The following is an 18134-nucleotide window of genomic DNA, read 5'->3' as shown; positions in this document are numbered from 1 at the left end:
TTTGGACGAACCGTTCACACTCCGCAATTTACTCATCTGTCATTACGTTAATAAGCAATTAAAGGGGTCAATAGACAAATCGATGAATACATTTTTTTCCATTCAGAAATACGTTTATTTAATATAAAATGTGTGATCACTCCCGGGACCACAGATGGTCTTCTGGGCCCATACAAGCCATTCACATCTTTACACAGCCTGCTGTGTAAGTGTCCTGTTTGAAATTTGTACATTTGGAATCACACCACAGATTTGTGAATGTGACTATCTGTGTGACTATCAGTATGTTTTTGTATGTCATCTGTCTGCATGTGCATGACTTTCTGTACGGGTGATTATCTGTATGTTCGTGACTATCTGTGCGTACAAATAGCTTTGCAATGAGTGACTTTATTTGAAGTGGGGGGCTGTGTCTGTATGTGTGCAACTATCCACGTGTGTCTTTCTGCTTTAATGTGATTATCTGCATGCGTCTGCCGAAAGCTTTATGCAGACATATAGCTCTATTTATCTATGCAGAATGCACACGCTGAATGAATTCCTCCCAGCAGATTGATTATAGGAATGAGCAGGACAGCCTGTGACATGACTCGGTCGGACCTGGGGCTGAGTGGCCTGGATAGAGACATGCCAGCTGTGTAGCAGCTATCAGGTTCAGCACAAGGCCGTTCCTGAAATACTTCTTTGCTTGGTATATTAATTTTGTATATGAAATGATGATATGACAATGAAACAATGCTTAATTTGCCATTTACACAAATGTGATACACTGCTTGGGCATGTCTCGCCCTCTCTCATTTGAGACATACACACATATAGTATCCAGTTCAGAGTGAAGCTTGTAAGATCAGCAAGCTTCAAAGGTGGGACCGTGTGCTGGGATCAAACACTGGGTAGTGCACAACGACTCCGCCGTCCCAAGTCTGATCTTCCATAGCTGGTTTCGTCCTCTTGGTCTCTAATAGTGTGTCTCTTACAGAAGATCTCCCAGTGAGGGTCTCTCTCTATGTCCGTGTCTGGTCTGTACATGCTGTCCCTGTGTTGCCCTCCTTCACAGTCTGGTTGTCCCTCAGCCTGCCCCCCCCCCCCCACCTCCATGCCCAGTGGAGCATGCACCCCCCCCACCACCACAGCTGGTGATGGTCCGTACAGAAAATGGGGGAATTTGTCACCTTGTCACCCGGTGGACGGAAAGCTGCAGAGGTCTATGTCTGTGTGAGAGTGTCCACCTGTGCACGTCCGCTCCTGTGTGTTTATGCTACAGAGAGAACTCTCACTGTCCTTAGCTGTGGCTTATCTGCACGGGCACTGGGTGAGGGTCGGCCCCCGGCGAACGCCCGCCCACGCTTGGTTGCATTCACACTTTCAGTAGATAGGTCACCTTTCTTGAATTTCTACAGTGGTGTTGGGATAACGTTCTGCTTGTCATACCCTGGAGAAATGCTGCGATACCTTCTGGATGTGACAGAGAGGAGTGAAGAGCATTATTGTTAAAATAACCTGAAACAAAGAAGCAAGGATCTGCAGAATGCTGGTGTGTGTTTGTGCTGCCGTGTGTGTGTGTGTGTTCATGCGGCAGCCTCACACCCTCCCAAAAAAAAATCTCCATCTCATACCATCTGATGCTTCTCACACATCTGCACTGAAAGTCATGTGCCACTCAGGCAGGGACTCTACACTTTCTCAGAGTCTTTATGTACATTCTTAGGAATCAGGAGGGACCCCATGTTTATCCAGAGGTCATTTAAGCTGGGTGGAGGCACTCACTTCTGGTTTTATGTCCTAGGCACATTTCAGACAGGCAAAGCCCTGGACGGCTCCTTTGGGGTCCTTCACTCTCGCACTGGGACAGGCTGTCATTCAGGCAAAAGGGGGTGTGTGTGGGTGGGGGAATCATGCCAGGTGGGCTGTCTCTTGAGGGGCCCTGAGCCTGGGGCGTTTTCTCTGTGAGCGTGGGACAGCACCCCCACCGCTGTCACTGTCATCACTGCACAGACACACAAACAACAACAAAAACAACTGTCACATAGACACAAGCAAACGAAATTATCGTTCATACTAAAAATAATCAGTGCAAGAAAGAAATTAAGAAATGAAATGGTACACGATTAAATTATAAACTGAAACACATCGAAACAAGGCACACATACAGGCAGACATACAGGCAGACATACAGGCACACAGTTTTCCTTGTTATAATCACCCTGTCCCTCCTTCTGTCACTTAGAGGATTGGAGTTTCCAAAATTGAAATGAAAGGTGTTTTTCTCACTGTCTGGAGCAAAGGGAATATTACTGAGTTGTCCTTAATGTGATAACTGGGACCGAAGCGGCTTTTCCAAAGAAACGCGTGTCTCCCGAGGACTCGGCCTCATCTTCTGCGGTGAAGCTCAAAGCGCTGGTGAGCTGTGAGGACCAGGGGAATTGCGAAGTGGCACTGTGAAATCTTGTTAATTAAAAAGGCACAAGCCAGGAGCTGCTACGTGCCTGATCACAGGGTAGTTATGCTTTTATCGGGAGAACATCGCACAGACATAGCCACGCCAGTTACAGTCATCACCTCCTCTGTGGGACATTTGTTGCTTAGGTCTGTTGTCTAAGATTTTAAGGAAACAGAAAGTTGTCTGTTGCCTTAGCTACGGCGAGAAGTGTGGGACAAACTTATAGAGGATCGTCCAGGTGCTGTAGAGGAAGCCGGTCATTACTTCTCTGTGTGTGCTTGCATGAAAGTGTGGTTCAGGTGTGCCTGTTCTACCCAGAACCAGGGATGGATCCAGGTGTGTTTGTCCAATCCAGGATCAGGGGAAGATCTGGGTATCTATCCCTGTGCACCTGCTGTATGGTGGGATTGAGGTGCTGACCCCTCCTGGTAATTAGCTGGAAGACGGCCGACCATTCACCTGAGTGTCACTGTGCAGGACTGTTGAGGTTGGCAGGGCTGCTGGGCATCAGGTGGGTGTGGACATTTCGATGGAAGGGTTATCCTTCTATGCCGGGCCAGCCAGAAGTGACAGAGTCTGAGCACCATCTGGAGTGTGATGTTGTACCCCCTTATCTCAGTTCACTCGCTGCCTGTCTTGTATAGGTGTCTATCTGTCTTTACAGCCATGGGGGAGCCTTCTGTTTCCTCAGCAGGTCTATTAGGGTCTTGTCTGACAAAGAAACAGGCCACATGATTCTGATTTCTGCTCCGCTTCATTTTCCCAGTCGAGTGACAGAAGTTCATTCACTGTTGGCCTGTCTGGGAGCTTCAGTGAGGTAATTGGTGACTGGCAATTGAGTCCCCGCTGGATATCTTGGGATGTACTGGGTTCCGAACCCAGACCAAACCTATCATGCTGCAATTTTTTTATAGCCCCTGTCACTCAGAGGCCTCAGGAATTGTCTTAACTACCCCCCCGCGGCACGTCTAAGTAGCGAATCCAGATTTGGACTAAACCCTTCTTGATTATTTTTATTGGTAATGAAAAGTGGTGGCTGAGTGAAGTTGAGGGGGGGGGGGGGTGGGTGCTCTCAATTGGGGGTGGGGGGGGGGGTGAACACACAGCACAAATAAAACTCTTGTGTACTTAGAGAAGCACTGGTAGACCCCTGTCTTAGTAGCAGAGTAGGATGTTCTGCAGGTGGAGCTAAGTGCTCAGACACTGCTGAGGTTATGGGGAGCATCCGGAAACATCCGGAAACATCTATTTTAATTTGTTGAAAATAATGTTAAGAATGCATTTCGAGTTTTATTGAAGTTTCCTCCTGGTTTCTTTCCTTTCATACACCCCTTGCACCATGCATGCCTCCCCCCCACAGAGAGGGACCTTGCAGGCAGGTCACCATCTGCTGTCATCTTCCTCTCTGAGATTCTGCTTTCAGGTGGCTTAAGATCGATCAGCACTGTCGCTATGGCTACGAGGGTCACGGAAGCCAAGAAAGAGGGTAGAGGGAATGAAAGTGACAGGATAATCAGGATATAAAGAAATGGAAATACATAGTAAATGGAAAATGTTTGCACTCTGTTGGCTGACGGTAATTTACGATTGATTTTTTTTAGGACTTATTGGTGATTTGGGGCTGACTATTGATTGAGGACTGCTATCACTAAATTATGATACTGGTCAACATCTGGGTCTGATTTTTTTTCCCCCGGTGTAAATAATAATTGAGCTTTTTTAAGTCAGACGTTTCGGTTTTAATGAATGGCCTGGATGTGTCTGCACATTTGCGTCTGGCTTCGACACTGCACTGCAAAGCACATTTTGACACGAATGTCATGGTACAGTTGCCTGTGTCCCAAGTTGTATTGGTGAACAGTTGATAAACCCGCCCCCGCCCCAACTCAACTCATGTAGATGTCAGACCTTGGGGGGGGGGGGGGGGGGGGGGCACGGTTGCCCCAAACTATCCTATGGCATCTGCTAGTTCATTTATAAGCGTAAAGCCAGCTGTTGGTTCTCAGTCCAGTCTGCAGGCTCTTATTGAACACATACAGAATAATCAGACCATAATTCACTTGTCTGCCCTGGAGCCGACTGGCTTCCCCAATAGAAATCAAAAAATGAATTATTCTGATTTCACCCCCCTGTACTGATATTTTTGTAATGGAGATACGCTAAACCTCTGCTCTGCCTTTCAAACAAAGATCTCAATAGGCTGGATGAGGGTTTCGCTGCTGAATACCTAACCAGGACGTCGGTGTCGGCCATGTTCAAATCCATTTGCTACAACAGCCATTCGATTCTGAGAGAATCGTGTGCCCCCCCCCATTTCATTTCAGTCAATTCATAAGCGGGTTATGTTATAGTAAAAGTATACTTTGTTTAAGAGTGTCAGAGTGTGTCTTAGTTACTGCACGCTCTGCATAACTGGATTACGGAGTGTTATAGTTGATGTATACTCTGTGTGAAAGGACTAAGGTGTTAAGTTTACAATCCACTCCAAAAGGGTGTGTTCCATTTTCTAGCCCTGAGCTTGGCCATATTCTAGAACATTCATCTCACATCACAGGCGTCCAGCCCAAAATCTAAGCCACACAAAAGGGCATATTTATTCTGCAGTCACTGCTCAGCCATAGATATTATCCATCATTTGAAGAATGGATCCAAGGACAGCTGCATGTAAGATGTACTCCTCCAGGGCCTATTGCCAGTAAATACATCTGACTCGCGCAGTAATGCTGCTGTATGTACTGGTGTATGAATAACCACCAAACTGTTAAACTCTATATGGCTACATAGAAGCACAGTGGAGACCGGAAGATCTCATTCTTTACTGAAACCTCCGAATGCTTCCCGGGGAGAACCACAGCAACGTACAGGTACTGCGGCCAAGTGCATCACAAACGGGGTAAGTTAGGATGATTCCAAGGGCCCCCGAGTGACAGGGGCCTTAAAACATTTGGAACGTAATTAGATTGGTCTGGGTTGGGGTCCAAAATCTCTAGTGGCTCCCCTCGCATGGCAGAGAGGATGTGCAAATGTACGAGTAGGGGGTGAGGAAGGTCAGGCCAAAGTGAACCAGCTAAGCCAGTTTTGAGTATATCTCCTCATGGTTTTAGAAGTGAAGAATTTGTGTGTATGAAGATCTTCAGCCAGTCTTGATGCACGGTGAGAAATCCTTGACCTGCTTGTGCCTGTTAATGACATCGGCAGCACGCACTCTGCAGTAGAGGCGACCTCAGTGTACTGAAAGGACAGGACCGGACTTCAGCTGGGCAGAGATTAAGTGTCAGTGACTTTGGGATGTTTGGCCTTAGGGGTCGCATGGACAACATAACGTCACCACTCTTAATCCCTGCCGCCAAAAGTCTTACACCTGGGGCTGACTGTCTCTGTGCCTCATTAATAACAACTGACACTGGCCAAAGAGATCTATCTCAGCCCCCTGTTTCAGACACTGAAATCCACCCCCCGTGTGTGTAGTGAGGGGGGGGGGGTGGGATTGAGAGTACCAGAGAAGGCATCAGGTCAGGCTGATTCCAGCCGTCTGGAGCTGAACATTATCACTGACAGGCCAGTTTTTGGGGAGTCATTAAAAGATTTAATTCCATTCAAACAGCCATTATCATTTATGTGATTGACTTCGTCACACAGAGGTGTGAGTTTGTGCAAACGGTTGTGTGATTATGTCTTCGTTTATGTATGCCTTTGCTGTTCCTTTAAGTGTCGTTATGAGTGTAGAGATGGACAAGAAATGTGAGACAGAAGGAACAGGAATGGTGGAAGGTTAGAGAGCGAGGGACAGGAGAAGAGAGATCGGGTGGGAAAGGGAACACAATGGTGTAAAAACAAATTAATCATTTGTTGGTCATAAATAAAAAGATTCCCCATCCAATCCTAATTAATTTGCCATCAGTAAAATATGCCAACACTATAATGGAAACATATCATTTAACAGACGGCAGGTGGAACTTGCCGTTTCCCATAAACTGCTCCCTGCTGTCATTACAGCTGAATCGATGTGAAATCATCATGAAGCCAGGAGCTGCAAATGAATGTTAATCAGAGCTGTTAACGTCCGTTACGGATGCCTGTTCAACCACAGACAAGGCCCCTCTTTACTGTTGCTGTTTGCTGCAGAAAACATGCTTTGAGGAACTTGTTTTATTAATGCGGATGCAACGTAGCATGAGAGCAGTGTGGAGGTAACAGACAGACTGTGGGAACTGGAAAGCTCTGGTCACCTTGCCTTTTTTTTTTGTAGTCCTGCAGCAGCCGCTTTAACTTATATCCCTGCCTTCACTTTTTCTGCATCTGGAAATGCAGGAGACCGTCTGTGCAAGGAGTTACGGGGATTATGGGAAATGGAGTGTTCACCATGTAAAGGGATTATGGGAAATACTGTGTACATAGCGTAAGGGGATTATGGGAAACAGCGAGTAGAGGGAGTATGGCAATTATGGGAAACAGTGCACAAGGACTAATAGCATTGTGGGAAATGGAATGTACAGAGTATAAAGGATTATGGGAAATGCTGTATATGGGGTGGGGGGTTAGGGGATAATAAGAAAGAGTATATATAGTTAATATAAAGACACTGTATTCCAAAAACCCCCATCCTCATTAACTAAGCAGATGTCTTGCACATGCAAGCAGAAATCTGTGTTTACCCCAGGGGCAGAAAAGAGCAGTACAGCAGCATGTTTACAGGCAGAAAACACTTTAACCTGGGAGAATAACAGAGGGCTCCAAGCAGCAGTTCAGTCCCAAGAGAGTCCCCCTGGTACCCTGAAGGATCAGCTGTTCCAGTGCAGTCAGGTGCACAACATAGCTATCTGGAATATACCAACTGCTGACCTTCGTGGGGTGAACCAAGAGCTGTTCAACTGGCCTCACAGCCAACCCAAGGTGCGTATCTGTGTTGCCCCTTTCTCATTGGCACTCCACCCATTAGTGTCTCAGAGAATCTGTTCCTAGCTTGTGGTTAATGGCGGAAAGTTTGAAGAACTACGCAGTGCTGCATATGTGTCGATTCAGCACCGTCATCACGATGCACATGTGTGCAATAAAATGTGCATGCCGCATTTGTCGACACTGCATTGTCTGTTGACACACCACCAACTTATTTGACACAATGGTAGGTAATATTGATAAATAATTACAATTTCTGTTTGGCATATAGTTTATTTAGGGTAATTTCATCTCCTTTTATTGTTTTAGAAATCACTATATTACTCACGGATATTTCACATATTGTGATGTGATATTGTAATATGATATCGCCATACAATTGAGTTTAGGCACAGGTAGTACGTACATTATCCTTTACATTGGATAGTATTCATTCACCACACAAGTATTTTTTTGTATTCTGTTGATTCTATAAATACTGGGACCCCTGAATCTGCCAGGGTATCCATGTCCCTCCGATGTCTCTGCAGACAGGATAGGGGGTGAGAGTGGAGAGGAAAACAAAGAGATAAGGAGCTGGGAAGTGAGGAGAAGGTAGAGAAGATGAGAGAGTAGACAGAGATGGGGAGAGGAATGTTGGCACTGAGGTGGGTAAATGCTGACTGTTTGTTTTGCCTGATGTGCTGGAGGCTCACGCTACACCCACTGGCTTGGAACCCATCCTCCCATTTCTGTATTCCCACCTCCTGGGCAGTTTGCCTCGGAAATGGCTTTGAAAATTGAAGCGAATGCAATCTGAAGATGCTAAATATTTTATATGTTGGATTCGGCTTCCTTTTCTCACGCATCAGGCGTCCCGACGCCAGATGAGAGTGACGATAGGCGTGACACGGCGGGTGCTTCTCTGTGCACCGTGATTAACTGTGCAAACAAGCCCCCCAGTGGCAGGGCCTGTCTAATACCAGGCAGCTTGATAAGACACACACAGATAAATTACATTCCTGTTTCTGAAGGATGGGCAACAAGCACCTTGTTGTTTATCAGACCTGAGCTCCTCAGCATTGACATCGTGTGCTTTCTACGAGATTTTACTCATCTTATAACCTCAAGAGCCTCTCTGAGATGCCATGAGTACCTCACTGCAATGCAGATTTTGCACGGTGCAGTGTCACCCTGGGTGTGTCAGTCAAGTGTGACACGTGGGGGGGGGGTCAGTCAGGAAAAATATACAGTATGGGACCGTCTACTGTGTAGAGTATAGATTCCCGACCTTTTGTTGTCTGCAAAATTCTTTTAATTGTCAAGTAGGGGTGGATACAAATTACGGGACAAGTTGTGTCTCGTGATGGTTCAAAATGGAACATGGCATTTTATTTTTCAATAGGGGACTGTCCCGTAAAATACAGGATGAGTGAGAGAAGGTACTGGGAGGAAAACTGGCGATCAGGGTGTGAGATTTTGCCTGTTTATCCATTTCCATTGTTTCACACCTGATCAGCATATATATATATATATATATATATATATATATATATATATATATATATATATATATATATATATATATATATATACACTTCATATAGTTAATTAACCAACCCCTGAACAAAACGGTCAGCATTCTGTGGAATACTGGCCATGGAAAGGGGATCAGGAGCCCCTGTTTGAGAGTCTAAACTCCTTATGAGAGCCTGTTTCACCAAAATTAGTCCTGTTTTCCTAGTTTCCTGGTCCTAAATAAAAGCATCAACAGAAAACAGGGTAAATGGAAGAGAAGACAATGAGGTGTGTGTGTGTGTGTGTGTGTGTGTGTGTGTGTGTGTGTGTGTGTGTGTGTGGTCCAGGTACACATTAGACTGTGGGGAGCAAATGTTCCCACAGTGTAATTAAAACCTGTTATTTTAACGTGGGGACCAAAGACATGGGGTCTCTAATAAGCGCACAGAATGTGACTGTGAGTGTGTGTGTGTGTGTTAGGTGGGGTTAAGATTAGGGCTGGGTAGGGGTTAAGGTTGTCATTGTTGGGATTAGGGTTTTGCCCATAGAAATGAATGGACGGTCCCCACAAAGATAGTGGAGTACAGGTCTGTGTGTGTGTGTGTGTGTGTGTGTGTGTTTGTTTCTGCCCTTTGTTGATTGGCACTGGACTCCGCACTACATGAAGATGTGCTGTCGGTGCAGTGGCACTGTACACAGAGACAGCCTTGGCTGAGTTGGCCCTGATTTGTGCTTTGCAAAGTCCACCATACAGCGCGTCCCTTCATTCAGAGCACATGTTACTCACTGTGCCCGAGGCTCTAAGGTTAACCCACTGTTCCACAAGTAAATGGGAAAATCCTTCCATATTATTATAAGCGCATATTTTCATGATACCGCAAACTTTGAATAGATATGCCCCCCCCCCCAAAACTAGAGGTTTATCTATCCTCAAAAAGGTCACGATTTACACAACAGCACTCAGCCTTCTGTCAAAGTGCCTTTTAAAAAGCATAAAAATGTATTTTTTAAATGTATGAAACATATTTGTTTTTAGAAAGCATAAAAAAATTCTTTCTATTTGGTTTAAAGAACAAAAACATGCCGTGTGTTTAAAACGAAAGAACTCCGACGTCCATTGCTGTCAGCTTTGTTATTTAACTGTTGTATCTTTTGCTCTTGCGCTATTAAAAGAAAGATTATTCTATCAGAGGAAGAGATTATTCACTTTAAAATACCTTGTATCTGACCCAAACAAACAAAACAATTTCCTCACTGACAGACCCTTATTGATGCAGACTCACAGGCGTGTATGAACACAAAGATACACACTCACAAACACGCCGATAAATGCAGACACATTTGCACGCTTCCAGACACATCTTCTGAACCAACGTGTGTAGATGTGGACCAACTTCTCCTATGTCAGCATCTGAGTACAGAAGTCAAAGGCAAGCACCAAACAGCCTTTTGAAGCACCTGCACTTCATCCCCTCTCTTCAAATAGGGCTGAATCTGAATGCTTTCTGTATCTATCAGGCTCGGGGAATAGAGATGATGCTTCAATCTCAACTCTTCTCCATCTGCACCCCCAGACTTCGGCTAGCTGCTCCTCTACCTTATGCATTTCATCAGGGCAGGACCTGTTGCTAGGTAACCCTGGGGCACAGCTGCAAGCTAAATCAAACCCTTTTTTCGACGTTATGAGCGAGATGGGCTGTAATTTATTAGTCCGATATAGGAGGCAGCAGTGTTGAGTAGTGCGGTTACCCTATCGGACAAGCAGACCAGAAGGGAGCAGGCTCAAATCTAGCCGTAAACGTTACTATCATAATCCAGTGAAAATCACACCATTCTCTTTTTATGTGTGCGTATGTATATATCTATATATGCAATATATCGTTATAGTCAAATAGACATTTACAGCCACACGTCGGTTGATTTGCAACATTTACATTTTCAGTTTTTTTGGTAGCAGAGAGCAATAATTTAATAATAGTTAAATAGTTGTTTTAAGGGGTCAATTCAAGGCAAATAGTCTCAAGCATCATACAAGCAAATCGTAAGTACTTACGGGTCGTCGGTCAGGGTTAGGGCTATTTTAAGAATACGCACAAATAGAGCGTCATCCAGGGATTCTCATTTTATCGGCAGCTGAGCTTTTTTATTGTAAAAGCCTTTTCCCCGTTCAGTCTTCAACTCCCGTCATTTGCGTCGATCTGTAGATCTACAAAGCCTTACTTTCAGGAAATAATTGCAGATTAAACTCAATTGCCTTGACTATTTTGTGTTGTATTTTTATTTCAAGCATACAGTACAAAGTCTAGACTCATAAGATATTTTACTAACTGGAGTGGCAAGAAATAAAAAATTAATTGGTGAATGACAATTTGATATCCATCCTTATGAACTTCGTCTTCATCTGTCCATCCTTTGACGCCTGAATCATCTCCTTTGGCGTAATGAAAGTACACAGGCGTGCGCTAATAAAGTAATCGTGCTTTTGTGAAACTCTTTCCTAATGTGCGACTGATGAATATTTTTCGGATGGCTCCTTCAGGCCATTTCTGATCAAAACAAACGCACCTGCACTTTTGAAATAGCATCTCCCCCTGGACCTGTAAAAATTGACTCCCTGGCTTCCTCTACGAGCCAATTATGCGCCATCTGTTCTCTCCTCGGCTCTCCGGCTCGCTTTTTCTGCTATTGTTTCTATAATATCAGACTGTGTAAATTGATGTTATTGGGTATAGAAAATGAGGAGTGATGGAGCCAGGATTAATCGAACCCAACAGCCGCGTCGAGCCTACTGGCCAACACCCTGGACCATCGCTCCGAAACCCATCTGATTAATATCTGACCAAAAAACTTTTCACATATGATTACATGTTTTTTTATACAGTTATGACTTGTTGTTGTGCTTGCTGTCATACAGAGAAATTAGTTCAGGCAACATCAAGCGTAATTAACAAATTTAACACACGCCGTTTCCGATATAAAGCTGAAAGGCAGTCAAAATCATTAAAATTATTAATAGAGCACACTAGTGTTGTCAAAGAAGCGGGTTAACTTTGGTTTTACCAAATGATTTTATTTAGGTGAGGAGATGACGGGCGATGAGGAGCATGAAGCTCGTCCCTTGGCGGGGGCCACGTTATTCCCCGTTACAGTAGGTATTGGACTCATTACTCTCTGTCACTCGGGACAGGGAAGCAGCGCGCTGATTTAATTCCGCGATGGTTCGAGGCCCGCGGACAGCTGGATCCCCATCCTAGCAGCCGCGCCAATAAAGCTGGGATCTATTGCGAATGTATATCATTTACAACAGCACCTGACAGACAAACAATAACTATAATCAGTCATGGGGGTGAGGTGCTCGGCACACTTGCACCGACAGCCGCCAACCACTGCAGCTGGACAAAGACGCATCTGCTACAACGGGATGTTTGGTGTACGCTTAATTCCGAGAAATTATTACCGGTCATATAAAGGAGAAAGTACCGGGTGTCTTCCGGATGCCAGCGGAACTGCAGCAAAGAGACCCAACAGAGTCTCCACACCGGAACCCGGAGATTCGCGGGGCGGCACAAACGGGACAAGATCAAACCAATAAATACATGTATGACTCCGGTTTATACGCTCCGCTGCATTTCTATAAATAAAGAATAGTATAGTTATCTCAGCCGTTTTAGATTTTAGAATTAAATTACTTTCCTTATATAATCGCACACTGCATACCACAATACGTTTTTTCCGTCATATTGCACTCGCCCTACATGTGCTGAGAATGAGAGAATTAAAGAGGCTTCTGTTCCAGGACTGTATCATTATATAATGCAAAGGATCCCAACACAGTTCTACAGACAGATACTGCATGTTCCTTATGCTGCACGGGAGCAGAAGATACAGATGCGCTTTACCTTCTAACTAAAGTTTAATGGGTCTAAGGTGAGCGGGAACATCCCCGACTGACTCCCAAAGTCAGATCTCACAAGTGGACATTGAGTTTACCGAGTTAGTATAACTATACGGACAGAAAACACAACACTTACAGGGTCTGTCGAGTTAATGATATAGACTGTAGTGAGAGCGTATATTCAAGTACGCAACATGTCCTACTACTATTTAGTGAATCGCACGCATTGCTGTTTAAACAAAATTATGCAAATTGTGTGATTCAAGATGAACAGGGAAGTGTGGTGTGTGGTCAGCGTAGGTCTGCTGGTCAGTCAGGCATATAATCAGAGCTCAATGAGACAGGGATAACACGTGGGTATACCGAACGATCACGGAGTTTTGTTCCACTACTACAAATAGCACGTCACGTGGTTAAATTAATTAAATTAATTATATTAAAGTTTGGCAAACAACTTTGACTGCCATTTGTTTAATATATATTAAATCACACGTAGGACTACATATGACTGCAGATATATAATTTCTATGAATGAACTGGATTACGCCCAAAACCTTTCTCAAAAAAAAAAAATTATTTTACAGACCGTCATTCGAAAGGTAATTGTCTCCTGCCATCTAGTGGTAATATTATGAAAATGACGAGGCACCTGTTTGGGTTTTTTTTGTCATTACCATTCGGAATAAGGCTTAAAAAAAAACAAAAAACAACCCTTTTTACAATCTGACAACTTTCAAAATATTCACTTTAAACTAAGAGACTCATCCCTTTATGCTACATATCCTTCCCGTTTATGAAACTTCTGCAATTTCCAGCAGCTTCTGGTGCACAAACTCCCTGAGTTCTGCTTCTTGTTCGCTTTTTAATGTCCTCGATTTCCTTCTCTCAGTTTACTTAATATATTATATATTATGTATACATTAAATTAATTTGAATAAACTGGAAGCAAGAACATTATTGTCTTCTATTACTGTCTTCTCAGTATAAACGATGAGTATAATATATACACCTATCAGAGTTGTTCTGAATGTTATGTGTTTCTCTGGTGTCCCTCCTCCACACTATCCGCTCCATTTTTCCCTTCTGTCTTCTCCATTCCAGAAGACACAGCCCTGCCTTCTCTTTCATCAGTGGACACTCCGTTGTGCTCTACGTTGCCTTCAACTAGTGTTTTTTCAATGTTCTTTTTATACACCCTCTTTCCTGCAGCTGCCCTTCCTCAGACTCAACTCCGCCACCCGTCTGCTTCCCCTCTCTTTCATCACTCGCTTCTGCACCTGAACATTCTTCCTCCATCTCCTTCTCCAGCTGATGCACCCTGGCCTCCATCTTGCGAGCGCTGGACTCCAGCTCAGCCATGAGTCGTGCCAATTTGGTCTGCAGGTTGCCCAAGCTGTTCTCCAAGTTCTCCACCTTCTGCTCTATCTTCTCCTCCTCTTTCAGGTTGCCGTCACCTGTGGCTGTGTCCTCCAACATGCCCATCTTGGTAAGGATCTGCCGGCCCTTCTCCTCCAGGAGGCGCTTAGCTGCAGGGAACTCGGCTAGCACCTCCGTCAGGTCCTCCTTGGACAGGCTGAAAAGGTCTGAGTGGCCAATGCTGCGGATGTTTGCCGTACGCCGGTTGCCAGATTTGTTTCCTTGGAGAAGAAATCATTCAGGCAACTAACATTCCAGCACATCTATTAAAGACAATCAGCATAAACTACACCTATGGTGTGTTTCTAAAGAATTGCATGTCAAATGTTCTTCAGAAAAGCATGCTTTACCTTTGATGTTGAGAATGCTGATTTCTCCAAAGAAGTTCCCATCGCTCAGCACAGCGAACTGTGTGACGCCATCGTCGGCCACCACCGCTAGCTTGCCCTCCTTGATGATGTACATCTCATGGCCTACATCCCCCTTCTTGCAGACATACTCCCCAGGGCTGTACACCTGTACCGAGAGATGGGAGCAGCAAGCTTATGGGAGTTTTACATATACAAAACTGTTCTGAGGGCAAAAGGAAAAAATGATTGGTTCAGAGTGATAACCAATCAGATTGTAGAGGTGGTGGGCCCAAGCAACTTAAGGAGGTGGGTCCAAGACATGTGATTGGTTGGTCCCACCTCCTCTAGTTGTTCGGACCCATGTCCTTTACAATCTGATTAGTTGTCTTTCTGAACCAAACATTTTTCCTTTTACTTTGTGTAAGTACAACTACCACATGCAAGTAGTAGCACATTCTCATGGAGCTAGAAGCACAGTCATGCTGAAGCTACACCTGCTCCATGACTGCCCTGATTAGCTGTGACCATGTAGCATTATGCTAGGAAGTAGGTACTATCCTACTAATAGTGGAATGGTGTCATCAGTTGGGTGCTTTGTTGAACTTAACAGTAGGTGTAAAAATGTAGTGATTATGGAGTCAACCTCAGTGTATCACCCACTGTGGTGGTGGTTTGGCTTTACCTGGGGTGTAAGCTTCAGAACCAATTCCTCTAGCAGGCTGGTCTCGCAGTTCTGGAAGATGGTGACCTTGGAGAGAGTGGGCAGGTGTACGCTGACAGCGATCGCTGTGCGTAGACGACCAGGCAGCTGTTGCAGGATCTCGTTTTCCCGCGTGATCTTCTTGTTGATGTGCAGATGCTGATACCAATTGTTGACGCGGTTGCGCAGCTCTTTGTCAATACGCCGGCTCCGCAGGTAGCTCTTCACCAGCTCGTGGTTGGGGAAGAAGACGTTGTCTTGGTCTCGCAAGTTAACGATCACGCTCCCCACGTTGCCCACTACCGAGGCGAACACCAGCACAGCAATGAGCAAATCAGCGATCATGAACAGGTACTCCTCTTCACGCTGGGGGTCCGGCGTGTCCCCCACTGTGGTGAGGGTTAGGGTGGAAAACCAGAAACTGTAGAAGTACTGCCTGCGCTCGGAAGCAAAATCAGGGTCGGAGATGTTCGGATACACCCAGGGGTCCGAGCCGAAGCCGATGTAATCGGATAGGGCGAAATAGAGGCAGGAGTTCCAGTGGATGAGTATAAAAATGTAAAGCATGAGTTTGGAGATGCGGAAGATGTTCGGGTAGGATGTGCGGGTCTCCATGCGGTCAAAGGCCTCTGACAGCCTGGGCGAACGCAGAAAGCGATTGACCCGCACCAGTGGGCAGTGGATGCCCAGCCGAAAATACAGCAGGTCAGTGGGCAGGATTGACAACACGTCCCACAGGAAGTGCGAGGAATGCATGTAATGCTGCCGCAGGCGTGTTAGGTCACGCACGAGGATGCCCTGCTCCAGATACCCTGAAGGGGGCGACATCAGCATGGTCACAGTGGCATTTCGGGCTCCAGTGTAGGGGTGTGTGCATGGTATTACCAGGATTCCACATACACTCTGATTTGTGTGACTGAATGATAACAAAAAACAACTTAAAGGTCAACCTCCTAGGCAGAATCACCTATTATTCTAATATGCAAAATTTTAATTTAACTAAACAATTAAATAAATGATTACAACTACTGATAATAATACACCTTATGAAACAGGTTAACTTTTCACTTTGATACCCCAATGCGAGAATAATAGGAATTTGAGATTGCTAACAGAATTTAATTTACAGTGGAAATGAAATTAGCGATCCTTACAAGACAGTGCCCTAGGAGACAGCTCTCAGATGCACTTGGATGTCTTTGAATATTAATTAAAATTCCAGTTATTGAAATAACTGACACTCGGATAAGCGACAGCAGCGGTCTGCACGTTTGTGCCACTATCTGACACTGATGTGAGGGCACCCCCTGGCACTTCCTGAACGACGCCACCCTGGGCGATTGGCCGTCTTGCCCTTGCCAGAACAGGGCCCATGCTACCGAGCATCAGCAAATATAGAGGTGAGAAAGTCTGAGACTTCAATCACTTTATGCCACCTGAGGACTTGCGATAAATTTGAATCTCAGTATTTAAGTATCTTCAGTTTATTGTGCGAAATACAATGTCTTTAATTATTTCTGAAATGTACGCAGGAGAAAACATATTTACTAATATTTGTACATGAATTAACCCTATAAATAAGGACTCATTAAAAATGAAAAAGAATAAATTCTGTATTACGTATTTTAAGGGGGCCATTGCCAAATATTTAGAAACATCTGGTTTTCAGCATTAAAACTCTGACAACACATCTAATTTTCATGATTGTTAATTAAAGATTTTACTTCAAAGTGTAAATGATTTGCTCAAATAAGAGTCCCCTCAAGCCTCCACCAAACTGAAAAGCAATATAGCTGGTGGATTTCTGACACTGAAACACCGATCAATACAAACACATTAAATAAGGGTTGACAGCATGTCTGGTGCTGTTTCCAGGTAGTTCTCCTCTCTACTATACTAATAGCACTGGTCTGACGATCAGGAGGGTTGGCTGATAAGATCATCCAGCAATTTGGCTTCTGCACAGACTCAGTCAGGTCTGCCCTCTGCCCTGTGTGGGCCCCTATGGAATGTGACCTTACCTGTATGGAACTTTATTATAATATCCGCCATGTAGAGGAGGTCAGATATGTAGTCAATGGTGAGCCATACTGCCAGGTAGTTATAGTCAGTGTCATAGAAACAAGTCCTGCATGACAATAAAGGTGTTAGTTCATACAATTCTGTTGTTTGACTGAGTCTCTGTACCACTTCATATTTCTACTCAACTATACTCCCCCAAGAACATTTGAGTATGTGAAGACCTCTGTCACACCTGAAGATGATGATCACCCAATTGTAGAGCACAGGAAACACCATGATCTGGAGCCAGGCATAATAATACTCTTCTGATGGGTCAACTATCCACTCTTTCCAGCTGTACACACATGGTCCAAGAGAAGAAATGGAAGCAATACAGAGCAGTATGTTTTGCTGCTAATTATCTGTATAACTTGAAGGGCCTGTTTGACCAGAGGAATTTGACCAGACGGGTTAGACACAAAGCACTTTTCACATGTCAGATCACTACAGAGTATTCAGTGATTAATAAGCAAGCCAATGTTTTTACAGTAAACTAGATTAACGTCACAAGATACAGGTCAGTATGATGTACTCATTTCATTATTACTCACTTCAGCTTGTTTTTGACCTCGAACAGATTTTTCCGATTCTTTCCCTCCTCTTTCTCTTCTGCCACCTTTTGCATGACCTGCCTCCGCAGTAGCTCTCTCCAGCGACTCATCCCGCTTTCAAAAGCCCCTGGCCGTGCAACAAGGTGACCTTAGCCCCAACGTTGTGCACTAGGAGCCCGCAAATGTGTCTACCGCAGAGCTCTTTGCTGAGAATGCCAGCCTGGGGGTGCCTTGCATGCACAATGGTGATGCCAGGTGTTTGGTCACATGCCTCCATCTCTATGACGACAACAGTGCTCACCTGTAATCCCAAAGAGCATTGTTTCCA

General features: G+C 44.7%; 1 protein-coding gene across 2 annotated transcripts; it reads right to left on the bottom strand.

Moving 5' to 3' along the window:
* Positions 1-7644: 7644 nt before the first annotated feature.
* cnga4 (cyclic nucleotide gated channel subunit alpha 4) lies at positions 7645-18081 on the bottom strand. 2 transcript variants are annotated; one of them, XM_049009296.1, is made up of 7 exons: positions 17807-18081; positions 17449-17550; positions 17216-17322; positions 15177-16006; positions 14495-14660; positions 14006-14365; positions 7645-7912 (listed from the first exon to the last, which is right to left on the bottom strand). In XM_049009296.1, exons 1-7 carry the CDS (start codon positions 17914-17916, stop codon positions 7806-7808), a joined length of 1782 nt encoding a protein of 593 aa, XP_048865253.1. In that variant the 5' UTR covers positions 17917-18081; the 3' UTR covers positions 7645-7805. The 2 variants fall into 2 exon arrangements, with proteins under 2 accessions (XP_048865253.1, XP_048865242.1); XM_049009285.1 differs by lacking the exon at positions 7645-7912 and having other exon boundaries at positions 13234-14365.
* Between the last annotated feature and the right edge of the window lie 53 nt (positions 18082-18134).

This window comes from Brienomyrus brachyistius, chromosome 1 (genome assembly GCF_023856365.1).
Source record: "Brienomyrus brachyistius isolate T26 chromosome 1, BBRACH_0.4, whole genome shotgun sequence".
Lineage (NCBI taxonomy): Eukaryota > Metazoa > Chordata > Actinopteri > Osteoglossiformes > Mormyridae > Brienomyrus > Brienomyrus brachyistius.
This window is presented reverse-complemented; position numbering and strand designations above follow the sequence as displayed.

Coding starts and splice junctions, on each gene's coding strand:
- cnga4 (XM_049009285.1), bottom strand. CDS start 17,916: ATGAGTCGCTGGAGAGAGCTACTGCGGAGGCAGGTCATGCAAAAGGTG. Junction 17,551..17,806: donor GAGGTCAAAAACAAGCTGAA/GTGAGTAATAAT, acceptor ATGTGTGTACAG/CTGGAAAGAGTGGATAGTTG. Junction 17,323..17,448: donor TGGGTGATCATCATCTTCAG/GTGTGACAGAGG, acceptor ATTGTCATGCAG/GACTTGTTTCTATGACACTG.